Source organism: Branchiostoma belcheri, unplaced genomic scaffold (genome assembly GCF_001625305.1).
Source record: "Branchiostoma belcheri isolate BF01 breed outbred unplaced genomic scaffold, Haploidv18h27 scaffold49, whole genome shotgun sequence".
Lineage (NCBI taxonomy): Eukaryota > Metazoa > Chordata > Leptocardii > Amphioxiformes > Branchiostomatidae > Branchiostoma > Branchiostoma belcheri.
The window spans coordinates 492,130-508,350 of NW_017804120.1; the positions used below are offsets into that span (position 1 = coordinate 492,130).

Consider the following 16,221-nt stretch of genomic DNA (forward strand, 5'->3'; position numbering starts at 1 on the left):
TGTGTGTGTGTGTGTGTGTGTGTGTGTGTGTGTGTGTGTGTGTGTGTGGTATCGCGTATCGTAAAGTATACCATCCTTAATCTTCACTATGAACAATACGAGCGTTTGTTTAACTGTTAAGTGTCGTGTCGTGCACGTGTCGCCTGATCAAACGTACTTCCACAGTTCGTAACGGCATCGCACGACAGTTGACACGGATCTGCGACAATATTTTTCGTCACAAGACGTCATAAATTTAGAGAAAAGAAACACGCGAGGACTGAACATGTAACTTGTATGAGGTGTTGTAGGATTATTTCTGCAAGTGGTGGTCCATGTGGCGCACAATATGCTCTAGCTAAGATTTCGAATTCTGTACGCTTTGTGCAGCTTAAATCCCGGCAACTTCATGTTTCTCATTACATATGGATTCAGGTATTAATAGAACCTATGCATCTTGCTTGTTGCTGTCAACTTACCCGTTAAAGATTGAACCGATACATGTACCTACTATAACTTGCCATACCCTGCCAAACACGACTACATTAGTGTTACTCTTCATGTGCTGTATAATGTTTATGCGTTACATTATCTATCATTGTCATTTCTGTGAATTCCTTAAAACATCTACTATAATAATTAGTTTGTGTAACATCACATAGTGCTACAATCTGCGTAAAAAGTAGGCTTCATTGCGTGTTAACTGCTAAGTCGTCATGGTATTGAAAACTGTTTCATTGTGCCGTTCTTCTACAAACAGCCAGCAGAATTATGAAGATACCCGTTCTCAATACACAAGCTGCAAAGTTGTAAAGTAATGGCAGTCCTACGAAAATTCTCTTTGTAATGCTTTATATCGACGAACAATGGTTGTGAAGTACGTGTTTTCGCACATCTTGTGCCGGATCAGTGGTAATTGGCTACTCTACAAGTGAAAGAACCGCGTCCGTGGGCCTTGATAAATTATTCATACATCGGTCGCCGCTAGAAATTTACTGGATGGCACTCAGTGACGAGCCCCCATCCCCCCACCCCCGCAGTGCCTGACGTGATTGCGTCTGACAAGTTCTGTTGTTGTACGATAAATTATTGAGACAATGACAAAACCGCCCGTTAAGAAGACCCTATGGCAGCCTTTTCCGTCGGAGAAACAGCTGGATCTTTTACATATACATCCCCGAGATTCCGTACGTCCCCGAATATCGGGAGAATATTTTGAACTGGCTGTCGTGGTTTAGTTGTGGAGGACTAATGTCACAGGGGCCAAACCATGGCTTTGTTAGACATGGGTGTGTTGCAATCGTTGCCATATTTTTGCCTCGGGCACAACGTGCAAGAAGTCGGACTTACCTGAAAGACCACATCAGGCACTGCCGACTCGCGACAGACCGTCGACGGTTTTTGTCTTGTCATAACCTTTTTGGCCGGAGGCATTAGACCACTGTCTGTGAAAGGTACAATTGTCTTAAGTGCACACACCCATTTTTGGTATAAAAACCCCGAACGTGGTACGACATATTCCTTTCTGCCACAGCAATGGTGAAAGGAAAATATCAGCACCCTCAGCTTTATTGGGGTTTGCACACACTTGACTACGACGTACGTTATGTTATTGTTACCTCCATGAAAAATGGAAGTATTGTTTTTAGCGTGTCTGTCTGTGTGTCTGTCTGTGTGTCTGTCTGTGTGTTTGTGCTTCCCCACATTTGTAGTCAGCATAACTTCAACATTTGCGAAGCAAGTAAATAATGTTTACCTTCCCTTGGTCTAGCCTAAAAACTACTGCTCTGTTTATTCTTATTCAAACACATTCATACACATGGTGACTAGCCTCCTGCTACATCATAATGTAACCCAACATCACAATGGGTCTGGTCCAGGTCATTGAGGTTATTACCTCCATGAAAAATGGAGGTATTGTTTTTGGCGCGTCTCTGTGTGTGTGTGTTTCCGCCCATTTGTAGTCAGCATAACTTCAGAACGCCTTTATGGATTATGATGATATTTGGTATGTTGATAAGTCTTAGGAAGGCAAAGGTCAAGGTCAAATATGGGCCTCCTGGTGGATGACCTTGGTACTGCAGCAGAACTTCCGGTTTTTGTATCTTTTGTCCTGAACATGCTATGGTCTTGATGTTTTGGTGACAGATTGCTTTTCCTGTCAGGAATAAGTGGTGTGAGTTTAGTCCTAGCAGCTTGTTCTGGAACTGCAGGGCACTTTCTGGCGAAATCTTTAAAAGCCAATAAGTCCTGATAGGAACAATGTATTTTCATCATTTTCGGTGTGTAGGTAGCTGAGAGAGAAATTAAATGCAACTTATGCAAATGAGGACTTTATTTGCATTATTAATTAGGAAATTCTATAATTACAGTATTTTACATTATACTACTTTCATACATGTAACGTATGTAACCTATGGTAGGAGGAACATCAACAGATACTAATTATGCAAATTATGACCTAATTTGCATAATTAATGCGAAAATTCAATAATTTCTTAATGGTGAATGATGGAAATGTCATACTTGGGACATCTGTAAGTTAATCAAAAGTTAACATACATCACGATGCATATATCATGTTAATGCAGAGGTCATTTGCATAATTAAAGAAGAAATTTACATTTACATATCAAGCCCATATTTCATGGAGGTATGAGATCTCGGAACTCTTGTTTCTTTATATTCTCGTCTTTTTCGTTTGATTTTGGCACTCTACGACATTGGTATCGTTTTTGCAATATTTATTTTTCAACTTACGGTATATATTTGCTCATTTTACAACTGTTTTGTATGATTTACAGTATGGTTGAAACCTTTTCTTTTGGAAATGGCCGAAAATTCATGCGCGCGCGGATGTCATCCATATAATTAAATCAACATGGCCTAAGTAGTAGATTCTAGATGTGGGTTACGCAAGATAGCGATGACGCCATTGGCTGTACGTAATTCATGGTTAACAAAGTTGATGTTGATTGGTTGTTTGTGACAGTATCTCTGTGCTATTTTTAGATGGACTCGCGTCACGTGAGATTTTGCCTTCTCGACGAGCCAATGGCGTCTCATGGATCATTTGAGCCAACAGGTATTTGAGGAATACTCGTGTTCATATACATTGAAAATTACGCCTAGCCAATATCCTCAAAAGACGTGGCAAAAGAAAAAGAAATTACTGTTTTCTATTGAAATTTTATCTGTGTTGGTAAAAGTCATTATGAAGCAAGCTTAATTATAAGATTTTCCTGAAACACAAGAAATTGGACTTACCCAAATTTTCGACTGTTCAACAGTCTTTGTCAAAGGATAAACAGTTCACTGCTTCCGTGTGACGTCTCTGTATGCAGATGACACACGTAACTCGGTGGGCATTGGAGCATAGGTTGCAGAAAGTCTGTTGCGCCCCCCGTCTGTGTTGAAGGATTTGCTTTTTTCTGCCTGAAAATACTGCTTCTAGTGGAAAAAGTAGACTGTTTCATAAACAAAAATTAAACATTTCTCTCAGGCTGACTGATGTCGTTCTTTGTGCGTTTTGTTCTAAGACGATGCAGGCACTACCATGTCGGAGACAGGGGTGTTAGCCGTCCTCAAACAGATTGCGAACAACCAGCGGATCAGCAGTAGTGAGGTCTGGCACAAGAAAAGAGCTGACGGGAAGAAGGTACGCTTCTCATCAGTATATCTGAAATCAAAGACTGGATCAGAAATCACCAGTTATCATTCAGTTAGAACGGGGACCTTTGAAATTTCAGACTTTCGGGAAGTGTACCATCATCGGGAGGACAACTTGTAAAGGTTTCAATGCACCTGTTTTGCCCTCCCTTCCACACCTGTGGTAAATTCAAATAAACAAATCATCGGTTTCCTGAATTCCCCCACGTCGACCTCTTATTTACTAGAACGCTGGCTCCCAGAATATTCAGAGACGTTCGAGTTCGCCCTTTTTCCTGAGTCACGTGTCATAATCACGTGCCCGGCGTTGAGGGTCAGGTGTCCTGAAGATGGCCATAGACTCTGAGGACGGATTGAAATTTATTATTTTTTTGTATCACTATGTTGCAACAATAATCTATTTTCCAACTTGCTTCTTAATTGACACTGAAAACAACACGGTTTATATTCTTGTCCTCCCAGGTCCGTGTACTAATCAAGGCGTCTATCGTCACTCTAACGGATATCGACACCGTGAAACAGTCCTTCTCGGCTGAAGTCTGGCTCTCCGCCTGCTTCAAGGAACCGCTGCTCAAGGGGAAGAAAGACAGAGAGGTAAGTAGGAGGTGATCGCCACGTTTCCTGGTTGGCTAACTCTACCCTAACGGAGCCAATAGGCGAGCAGTAATTTCGCAACGTAACGCGGGCCGATAGGCGAGCAGTATTTTGGCAATCCGACGAGGGCCAATTGGCGAGCAGTATTTTCGTTGACTAACGGGAACCAATAGGCGAGCAGTTATTTCGCAACGTAACTGGGGCCAATTGGCGAGCAGTATTTTCGCAGCCTAACGGGCACCAATTGACGAGCAGTATTTTTATTGACTAACGGGAACCAATTGGCGAGCAGTATTTTGCAATTGGCAGACTAACGGGGACCAATAGGCGAGCAGTATTTTTGTTGACTAATGGGAACCAATAGGCGAGCAGTATTTTCGATAACTAACGGGGACCATTAGGCAGGCAGTATTTTCGTCGCAAGCACGTGTCATGGCATACGTATGGCATCTCTGATTGGCCATGCTTGGCGCGGGTGATTCCATTTCGTCTGCAGGTGTTCTCAAAACACCCAAATGGCGGATGCTAACTTACGTCATAGCCACGTGGCTAATGAATGACTCCATTTTCCATTCACCAATCAGGAGGTTGATTGGGCGGACCAATGGGATCCGAGGATCGTGCTGTTCAACGCCGTGACTGTGGATAAAGAAGAGATCAAACACAACCTGATTCTGAACAACGACATGGATGACATCCCCATCGTACAGATCACAAGGAGGGTCCAGGCAACCTTCAAGGAACCGATGAAACTTGCAAACTTTCCCTTCGATTACCAGGTATGCTTCTTTTTTTTTATCTTAGAGGCTCTTCCTGTAAGATCTAGAGTTTAAACAGAGATACAAGGCCTAAAGTTGTTACATGGACTCTGTGTTAGTAGATTTAACCATTAAAGTTGGCCTATTGGTGACGTCACGTCACGTGACTGAACAAGTGAGCTACTGGGCTACTACAACCTGAGGAAGGGGTGAAGATTATGGTAATTTTGTTGTTGCTGCATCTAGCTTAAAGAAAGCTTTAATCACAACTTTTTCTAGGTACAAAATCAAATACTTTGTTTTTCCGTATGTTAGAAGAAATTAAATTGCAATCAATATATGATGATATATAGTCGTAGAGAAACGATCATCATGAGTTTTTCTATACCTTTTTCTAGAAGCTGACCATTAAATTGAGGTCCAGATGGCCGATTGACCAGGTGGAGCTCAGGAAGAACATGGGAGCTAAGGACACCATCCGGACTGATACGTTTACGGGTAATTACATCCTGATTGTTTTTGTGATTACCTTTGCAGAAGGAAAAACGTGTTGTTATATTTCAGTCCATACCATGGTATGGATGAAATATATTGTGTTCTCTCATGTTTCTTCTCCTCCTCCTTCTCCTGCCAAACAGTCAAAGGGATTCAACTCCGCCATCATTCAGCCAAATGACTTGAAATTTGGCATGGAGGTAGAGTGGGCCAATACCCCCAGGCGTTTTTTTTTCCATTTTTTTGATAAATGCCTTTGAAAAATTTTTATGAAGGTTTTTTGGGGCATTTTTCGCAAAAAAATGGATTTTTGGATCCTGAGCCCTGGTTTTACAACCAAATGATCTGAAATTCGGTATAAGGGTACCTTGAACATGTGTCTACAGAATAGCAGTCATATATTTGGCATACACCACTTCCAAATGACTCATTTGGGGGACTTTAATGGCTCTTTTCAGCAAAAAAAGGGCCAAAAGTGCTATACCCGTTCCATGTTCTATCTAAAGAATGGCCTGTTCCATCTGCCGTTGGCCATGGAACACATGTTCCATTGCGGGTTACCTGGGGTCACATTGCACGTAAGTCGTGCGTAATGACCCACACATTCAATTTTATGTGCCTAAGACCTTCAAAATGTATCAAATCTCATCATTGTTAGTATTTGCATACCTGTAATAAGATTAGTAAAGCTTTCGAGATTCAATGTGCTTGTTCTTGCATCTTTGTTCTCACTTACATAGCTACTATATAATTCATTTATTTGAGAATCTTTGCCAGTTTTACACTGGGGTAAGTTTGGAATAGTCCACTTTTGCGTGGGAGGGAGATGGACTGAAATATGCTGTATTTGCTCCCAAGCAAATGTCGGCCTCTCTAGTTTTTACTCTGTTTCTTCTAGATCTTCCTTCTTCTTCTTCAACCGCATGTATAAGGTTCATGACCTGGACCAAACCGCTGTCACCATGATAACTGGTGCTGTAGCAGACACCTTGTGTGTTGGATTACATTATGTAGCAAGTGGCATGGAGGGGCTGGTTACCATATATGTGAATGCGATTGAGTACGAATGGACAGAACACTATTTTGTTGAGCTAGAATATGTGGTCAACATTATGCATTTGCAAATATCTTTCTAGTTTCAACTTTTCTCAATTTTCGGGACTACAAATATATCGAAACTACTATTTTAGACATATAGTTTTCATATCTATATCCATTTTACCTATTTATTGAGGTGACATATACACTTTAACTTACTGGGTGTTTCGCCATGGTGTATTGTCCCCAGGGTAAGCCCTTTAAAATAGCTACAAAATATAGTGTAAGACTCTTTTGAAAAGCTAATTTTAATCAAATTTTATTTTCTAGCTTCCCAGGAGTGGAAGCTGTATGGGCATCTTCTCTGTGAGCATGACGTCACGAAAAGGGACCTGTCTACGTCAGACAAACAGTTCCCGCTCTACAACATCACTCTGCACGTCAAGCGGAAGACAGGCTTCTACGTCTGGAACGTCGCTTTACTTATGGTAATGGTTTCTTTGCCAAACATCACCCGTGCAATCGCAGCCTTATAGCGCAGGGTTTACAATCAGATGATACAAATGGTAATAATACACATAATAATACACATAATACACAATGTCATGATACATAATTGTTCCACATTTTTGTGCGGCTGCCAAGGTGACCTCAATACGGCTTCCCCAACCGAAGTTAAGTACCCATTCACGCCTGGGTGGAGTGAGGAAAGTCGTGTAAAGTGCCTTTAAAGTGCACAACGTCCAACGTAAAGTGCATGTCCAGACATGGCCCGGATACGACTCTGGATCGAACCCGGGTCTCCCGGTTCACAGTCGGGTGATCTACCACTACGCCACGCGACGCCACGAATTATAATAATTATTATAAAATTATTACAAGTATCATAAAATTATCATGAAAATTCATCTGAGTCGGTAAAATACATTATAGGGAACTTTCATCTGTTATCCAACTCAAGGTGTTACTGAAATGTTCGACCAAACCACATCATTGCGAATCGACGTTCTTTCGTGACGGGGGATGATATAAACTTCCGACGAACTTTTAACTATTGCTGACGTCACACGTGAAGAAAATTTCGTGATCATACCAATTGGGGCATAAGATTTAGCTAGTTTTCAACTTAGAGAACAGTTTAAAGTTTCTCATAATGATCATAGAATTCTGAAGCAGTTTTAAACTGTAATTTCCCAATTTATAGAAGCTCGAATACTTTCAATCCAAATTTCCAGCCGTACGTACATCCCTCTTCAGGATGGCTGACCCAATTACTTTAAACATGTGACCTTACGACCTCGTGACTGAATAGAGATAATTGGATTTTTTCTGCTGCAGTTCCTGATCATGTCGCTATCGTTCACGGCGTTCTCGGTGTCTCCCGACAAGCCGGAATCCCGCCTGAGCGTCAGCCTCACGCTTCTGCTAACTTCGGTGGCTTTCAAGTTCATGGTCTCACAGAACCTGCCGACCATCTCTTACCTAACGCTGCTGGTAAGTAAATGTCAAGATCGGACCAGATTTCCTCATCCAGAAATTGCATGCCTTTAAGATTATAGGAAAGTTAAAGGCATACTAGTAAAAGGTCAGGCACAGGAAGTTAGGTCCCAGACGCTGGTAACGAGACACATGGATTTGGCCTGGGTGGCTGTTCACAGGGTGTCAATAGTATGAAAATACATAGATATAGATGAAAAGAAAGACATTCACAATGCATGGCTAAAACAACAAATTCACAAAATCTCTGAATTTTCCATGTAAATTTCTCATAGTGCAATGTTATTGTTGTTTTTTGTTCAGGACAAGTACGTGTTGTTGTGTATGATCTTCCAATGCCTGGTGGCGGTACAAAACGCGCTGGTTTCCGCCGTGCCTAACCCACAGGTGTTTGACCGCATCTCCATGGCCGTTTTGGGAGGTCTAGTCATCTTTGCACACCTGGTGTTCGGGATCCTCATTTGGAGAAAGGTGAGGCGATCGCGAAGAAATGAGGGATTATGAAATTAAAGGCGTCCAATGCGATTTCAGAGCAGCAAAACTTGAAATACTCTGAATAAGGCGATCTTTATGATATTGACACATACTGCTTCATATTAGAACATTTCAATCAATGTATCATTTAGTATATTCAGTCCGTATATGACGTAACCCACCAACATGGCGGTTATCCATATTGATGAGCTGTGACGTTAGGTCAGTGTGCACACACCGTGTTTGCGCTCACGTGACTATGACGTATGTATTGTCCGCCATGTTGGATGGTTAAACATAGAGGTCATCACCTGCATGGTAAATCTGATGGTGACCGTATATGCACATATGCAAATTTGAATTTGGCTGTTTCGGGTTGAACCAATCAAAAAAATATAATGTACAGTATAAAACAACCGTTAATTAAGGGTTAATGACCCGCCCCGAGGTGAATATGGTGTGATAAAGCCTTGTCAGTTGCTATAACCTACCGAATAAAGCCACCAAGTGAGCGCAGCGAACGAGGTGGCTTTATTCGGTGGTTATGGCAACTGACAAGGCTTTATCACACCATACTCACCGAGAGAGAGCGGGCCATTAACGCTATTATCATATAGCTTACACGATAGCCTATCCAAACTGATGCAGTAAGAGTGACACAATGTACAATTTACCCGTTGCACATGCTGAATAGAACATAGAGCATAGTTCCATCTGGAGTCACCTGAGGTCACTGGGTAGGGTTTACGTTGTATCTGGGTCACAGGCAGGGATCAGGTGTTCTTTAATAATATGGAAGTCACCCGAGGTCATTGGAACACAACTCAAGTTTTTATTTTTTTTAGAACAGAATCGTGTTCTATATGGGTCACCCGAGGTCATATGCGGGTGATTATTGGGTTGTTTAATGTATGGATTGGGATGAATGAATACCCGGTTTTGACTCTATTTGTGACATTACGGCATCATAAGGAATGTGGAATGGAGCCTTCCGATTGGTCAACGTCACCCGGCTATATGATAGTCCAATTATAAAGTTCGGCGTAAGTTATTCACGGGTAAAGTTAGGCATGTTGTGTGGACTTTTGTTGTGTGGATGTTGTAGGGACACGGTCCGTATACAGAGCTCAGTATATAGCTTGTTAACGTTATACACCTGAATATTTTTTCCTTGTTTATTAGAAACGGAAGACCAACGCGCTGTTGAGCCGGGCTAAAAAAGAATATCTGGTATGATTCCTTACATATAATTATAAATATAAACTTGACATATGTAGTTTCTATCTATATTTCTATTATATTTTATACTCGATGTTAGAGACAGATTTGAATATATCTTTACATGTAATGGTTCCCACAACGCAAAAATAGGTAGATAAAGGAATGCTTTGTTATTAGAAAAACTTCCGAAACTTGTAATTAGCCCACTCGATTGTTACACTTTATCAAAGACTTCTGCTATCCCTTATTATTTGAATAATTATGATGTAGATTTGTTAGGTTTATTCGACATTAGGTCTTTTCCAACACATTTTATTGTTTGCTACTCTCTTTATGTAGTTTGTCATACATTGTACCATGTGCAATTGTCGTGCAATGAAGTTCTTCTATCTGTATAATAGATCTACGTTAGTATGTCAAAAGATCTCAAAGTATTAGTCTAGTACTTTGGTGTCTGTGTTTGTTTTCATCTGCTAATATAGGTTTACAGCAGTCATATTTCGTTGTTATGTTCATTAGTTATTTGGTGCAGGTCATATATGGAAAGACTGACTATATCCATTGGTTGATTTTGTAATTGATTTTTCTGTCCCACCAATAGCGTACTGGCACCTCAATCGAGCGGTTTTTCCAGAGGACGAAGTGCAGCATCACAGGGTTCACTGACGGAGAGGTCACCAGGGTTCAGGGTTCCTGAAACTGGTACAAATCGGTTCAAACCCGTTCAAACCGGTACAGACCTGATCAAACCGGTACAAACCTGATCAAGCAGACACAAACAACTTCAAACCGGTACAAACCAGTTCTGAACTACAGAACAATCACTGGATTATGGAACAACAAAAGAATATGAAAAATCATTTTTGTTACAAGCGAAATTACTGTATGTGCCTGCTGGCGGGCTATCTTACATACAGCTTTAAATTAGTCATGTCGTATTTTTCTACTTCACCCATTGTTAACATGTTATACACTGAACGCTGATACAACTAAAAAAATGAATTTTGTGTTTAATTTTTGTAGTAGTATGTATAATTATTGTAATAATCGGAAGTGAGTTTGTTTCTAACACATTTTAGGCTAGTATTTTTTTTGTATCGGATTTGCATTTGAGGCATTTCGCAATTTTTATATGTCTTTTTCCCCTGGCAACATTTTCCCTTAAATGTTGCTATTTGACCTCATGTACTTTCAAGGGTAAATTTACAGTTTTTAACACAGTGATAGGGTGTTGTAACCAGGCCTGTTATAATAAAAGTAACGTTACAGACTGGTACAAGTTGTTTTCAGTGCTTATTTGGCAATCTGTCGATGATTGGTCCACTCAGTAGCGCCGTCTGGCGGCAACTCTGGCTCTGCAGCAGGACCTGTCTCCTCAAAACTTAGTGAGTGAGTGAGTGAGTGAGTGAGTGAGTGAGTGAGTGAGTGAGTGAGTGAGTGAGTGAGTGAGTGAGCGAGCGGGTGGGGAAAACAATAAAAGAGAAAGTTTGATTTTCTTAACTCAAAATTGCCTGTATCAAGTGAATAAATCAGGAAGCAAATAAACAAACAAACAAAATAAATCGCAAATGCATTCCAAAGATCTGGTGTAGTATATTATATAGTTGCTGATCGACGAAAAGAGTTTTTAAACTGTTAAATGACATATCAACATTTCAATGCGTCAGATGCTTTCTTTGACTTTCTCTGGGAAGAAAAAAAGATAAGAAAAAACTGAATTGAAAACAATGTTTAAAGAAACGCATTGAAGGCATCCAATTCGATTTCACAACTGCAAAACTAGAAATATTCTGAATAAGTCAATCTGTATGATATTGACACATACTGCTTCACATTAGCACATTTCAATCATTATTTCATACTTTGGCTAATTAAAAATGCAGAAACAAGTCCCAAGATGAGTCCCTTATTTTATGGGTGGTACCCTGAAAATCAGCCATGGGCCCTTCCAGTAACCATTTTCCGTCGGAATTTTGGGTATTTTTGCTCCATGAGGGTCAATATCTATTGAGATAGTGTGGTTTCAACTCAGTATGTAGATAAGTAACTAGAATATTGACTTTGAAAAATTGGGTTTCTAAGCCCAAAAAACTACACTGGATGCCTTTAAAGGGCAAGGTCTAGAAAGTATGTGTCGAATTGAGGGAAAGTGCTACCAGTCTGTCAATGTTAGTTTTGGCCCACACAAACCGATATGTACACACCTTTCTTATCAATATTTACTCATGTTTAACCGAGGTATGTCTGTGGACTTTGAAACGCCGAACCCGCAGCTAAAGTCGCGTGTTTTTCTGCAAGCGATTAGTGACATAATCCACAAACACGCGGCTTAAAGGTTGATCTTTGCTAAGCCGCGATCTCTTAGTCTTCTACTCAATATTCTCTCCAAGTTCTAGAACGTTATTATGTCGTGGAGCGTGCCGTCCCTTCGGCGACCACTTGTACACCAAGCCGCGAGGATCACTTTAGGGGATAAGCAAACACTGCAGTTGTACCGAGGCCTTTGTTTCAAGGGCCCGTGACGATTTCAGGCGCCGTAATCACTGCCCGATAACCCTTCAAAAGCGCCTCTTGGTAACAATTCACCCGTGAATGTTACTAGCAGGAGGAAAGATCTCACCTATTATTTCTCGAAACTGTGCGACCTTGAAGGCAGTCTACTTGATTTTCCATGCCTACCATCGGTATTTTTTTTTATTAATACCCCTGTTATGCTATAATTATTATAGATGATTGTCATGTAAATAATTAGGATGTTAAAATTCTAAAATGTCTCGATCATGACGTAAAGAAAATTCAGGACCAATCGCCATTCCTGCTGCTTACCCTCGAACCCTTTGTGACACGTTTGTTTAGTAGGCGCGCGCTGATTGGCCCGGAGTTCAAAGCGCTTTGGTGACGTCACAGTGCCGTGATTCAGATGTAGGAAGCAGTCTTATAAAGGGTTTGAAGCACTTGTTATGGTGCAGGCCTTGCGTGACCACGTATTCTGCCGTATCTCCTCTTCAAGCTAAAACGTGCGTCAGATTGTGACTCAGCAGCGTATTTGGGCCCCGTTTTCTCTCAGAAAAAGAAGAAAAATGTGTTCGAAGCGTTGGTCGGGTTGGTAGGAGCGTTGGCAACGAGAGGACACCTGCTACGAGGGGATGCAAATATGGGAACGGGATCGAGCAAGAAATCGCCGGAGACCGTACCTCAGAAGGCCGTCAAAGGGCACGTGCAAAACGGGAACACCAGGAAAACTATCCCCGCTGACCATGGGAGAGAAGACGGGAAGGAAAGAAGCGGAGAAAAACGACAGAAACGGGGGTCGAGATCTCAGAGTATCGCCAGTGAGCAGACGGGTAGAAAATCGCCGTACTGGCAGACTGAGAGTGATTTCTCCGTTACTAGGACTGTGGACGCCGAGGTCAATATTCTAACCGGGGAGTTGGACGAAGCGCTACGGGACACCCGGCAGTACACCGGCGGCAGGCAACCCGCCAGCGCCCGGCGAAACCACACCGGCGACTCGAACAGACTTGCCGTCAAGAACCATAGAAACGCTGCCCAAAGGGAGAACAGCTTGACTCCCGACGGTAGAACTCGTATCTCCCCGAGGGTGGGGAAGGATCCCGAGGGCACGGGAGACGACTCGGGGGTCGAAAACTACTCCCCTGAAATCGACAACGACATAGAGGACACCCTAGCGCCATCGTACCAGGTGAGCGGGTCATTTTGTCTCATCTGTCGCGACCTATGGGGTCATGTTTCACAGGAGACATATCGCACGACAGATTGGTTAAATTCAGTATTTTTAGTACCAATCCTCAGAATAGCCCCTCCACTAAATCTTTCCTTAAATTTCCTTCCACTGCCATCGTATCAGAAGAGCGGGTCAAATTTCTCATTAGTCGAACCTATGGGGTCATGTTTCACAGGAGGGATATCGCACGACAGATTTAGTTTTATTCAGTATTTTTAGTACTAAGTACCACTCCTCAAAATACTCCCCCTCCACTAAACCCTTCCTTAAATTTCCTTCCACTGCCATCGTATCAGATGAGCGAGTCAGTTTTCACATCAGTCGCCACCTATGGGGTCATGTTTCACAGGAGGGATATCGCACGACAGATTGATTTAATTCAGTATTTTTAGTACATGTGCCACTCCTCAACCCCCCTTCCCCTAATCCTTCCTTTCCTTCCTCTGCAAGAGGATATGTGCAGCATTCCCACGATGACCCCTGGTAAATAGAAGGGGCCAGTCCTCTTTTGTACAGAGTTTAGTGTACACAAACTTAGCGCCCCGGCCGTTTCAGGAATCTTGTTCAGGCGTAGGACGACTCCTGGCAACGCCAGCCGCCAAGGGGCCCAATTGGAACAAAAAACACCCTTGTATGCGCAAAGAATTGTCCCCATTCTCTAGCTCTATAGGCAAGGTCCCCTTCAGCCTGGTATCCAGTCTTATCGTGGTTGGGGCATAGTAGTCGGGGCAGGCTGTGTCTTCGGGGCTGTAACAGTTTCCCCCCGCCCAGTGCAACAGACCGCCCGGTAGGAGTGTCACGCTAATAGAGATGTTGATTTGCCCCATCAATGTACCATCGTGAAATTCTTACCGGGAAACCTAGCTGAAACAGGCGGAGAAGAGCTCCTGCAGCCCCGCGATAAACCCGCCCCGACCACGATAAGACTGGATACCAGGCTAGGTCCCCCCTATTTAGTGGGTAGGCTCGTATGTATACAAGTGGTCTATAGGCAGGACGTGGTAGTGCTAGGGTGTCTAGCAACGCCGCAACCACGAAACACACACAAAACACGCAAATTACGAGTGAATAAAAAGCCACGACAAAAACAACACGTTGTTGGGTGTACCAAAATTGTCCTAGGCCCTCTTGAATTGAAAAGACGTACATTTTTTTATGTGAATTGAGGTTTTACAACGAAAACTCAAATTTTCAGCATATGTATCTAGTCCTAAAATCCTGTAGACATGAATGTAATGAAACTGATTGATAAAATTCGCAGTAAAAACAACAAAACGGCGTCGTTTGGTGTAAAATGATCACCCTTACAGACGCAACGTTCCTTGACTAATTGAATTTGGGGCGCCGTAAAATCGACTTACACACGGTAACTATATATGGTCATCAAACGTATGACATGTTCAGGTATAATTAAATCAAATGAACCAGCTGTAAGTGTCATAATACAACCCTTATGGATACTCATATCCAATATATGATATAATCATCAAGAAATATACGTTTTTAATTAAGATATACAAACGTAAAATATAATTCGGAGTATCTAAATACTATATATACCTAATATACGTATAGTATTCAAATACAAAACGTATATTATTGCAATACAAACGTATAGTATTTAGATACGATACGTATACAGTATTATCTAAATACAATACGTATAGTATTTATTATTTTAATACAAATAATACTTGCAACGATGCAAAAACATTGCACAAATTCGCGATATATATCATAAAAAATACATCTGAGCTAGCTATATAACGGGGTTGACCATTATTTTTCTGTTAAACATTCCCTTCCCTAACATCAATTTTGAAACGTCCCTACCACCGAAAGCGTTACAGGAATACAAAAGTGTTGCATGGGAACAGTGTGCCGTCATTTATTACTGCGACAATGAAAAAGCAGCCGTGTAAGTTAATTAGGCACTCAGGCATTCCATTGGCCGCTTCTATTCATCTTGGTTTGCGTGGTTGGATCTTGAAACACGTTAATGACGCATTCAAAACGCATTGAGCAGCAACCATGAATAGGGCCGTGTCTATACGGAATCACCCAAACCGCGATTCGGGTAACTCACATTCCTCACATCTGGTCCACGTGCCACACACACCTGCGAAACCGTGTCCGAACATAATGCGCTTGAGCTACATTTATTGCTGTTTGATGATAACACGCAAGGCGGCGTGTTATTAATGTCAGAGGTCAACGACCTGCTTGCTGATGCCCCCCTCCCAGCGTATCTCGGCCGAATACCGACGTGGTCCCGCCAGAGGCGGTGAAGCTAGCCCTAGAACGGACACATTATTTGACCATTACTGCTCTTTAAGGCCCACTCTAGACGAAGCATTTCGCGACAGCGGCGATATTTCCCGCTGTCGGGACGCCGCTGTCGCGACGTCTTTATACACACAAATGTCTTCGCATCGAACATCGAACATCCGAATGTTCTAACGCGTGAAATCCAAAATGGCGGGGGAGCCGCCAATGTTTTTCCTCGCCGTGTGTCAGATGTTTTTCTTTATGTTAGTCACTAGCGTCTTGTCCAATATGAGGCGACGAGCAAGGGGTGCACGCAGGAGACGGTTGAGATACCGGGAGATGTTGCTGACACGTCGCGCCCTGCTTACCTCCCCGCTGCCATTGCTTTGGCAAAAGGTGGTGATCCTGTCCACCGGAGGATCTGGCGATACGTTAAGAAACCCGCGACCTTTTGGCAAAAATTTGTTCAAGGCACACTGTGCG

At 42.2% G+C, this 16,221-nt stretch overlaps 2 protein-coding genes across 3 annotated transcripts in view; both read left to right on the plus strand.

Moving 5' to 3' along the window:
- Positions 1-10,680, plus strand: part of LOC109479547 (neuronal acetylcholine receptor subunit alpha-9-I-like) — a 13,339-nt gene extending 2,659 nt beyond the window's left edge. The window contains exons 2-11 of the mRNA XM_019781529.1: positions 2,992-3,064; positions 3,519-3,637; positions 4,111-4,242; positions 4,827-5,021; positions 5,399-5,498; positions 6,864-7,021; positions 7,872-8,027; positions 8,334-8,501; positions 9,687-9,734; positions 10,327-10,680. Coding sequence (XP_019637088.1) covers positions 2,992-3,064; positions 3,519-3,637; positions 4,111-4,242; positions 4,827-5,021; positions 5,399-5,498; positions 6,864-7,021; positions 7,872-8,027; positions 8,334-8,501; positions 9,687-9,734; positions 10,327-10,422 — 1,245 coding nt within the window. The 3' untranslated portion in view covers positions 10,423-10,680. The remainder of the gene's footprint in view (positions 1-2,991; positions 3,065-3,518; positions 3,638-4,110; positions 4,243-4,826; positions 5,022-5,398; positions 5,499-6,863; positions 7,022-7,871; positions 8,028-8,333; positions 8,502-9,686; positions 9,735-10,326) is intronic.
- Positions 10,681-12,658: 1,978 nt separating this feature from the next.
- The window catches only part of LOC109479519, a 21,323-nt gene continuing 17,760 nt past the window's right edge, over positions 12,659-16,221 (plus strand). For both annotated transcript variants that reach the window (XM_019781498.1, XM_019781499.1), the window contains exon 1: positions 12,659-13,428. In XM_019781498.1, the coding sequence (XP_019637057.1) occupies positions 12,880-13,428 (549 nt within the window). In that variant the 5' untranslated portion in view covers positions 12,659-12,879. The remainder of the gene's footprint in view (positions 13,429-16,221) is intronic.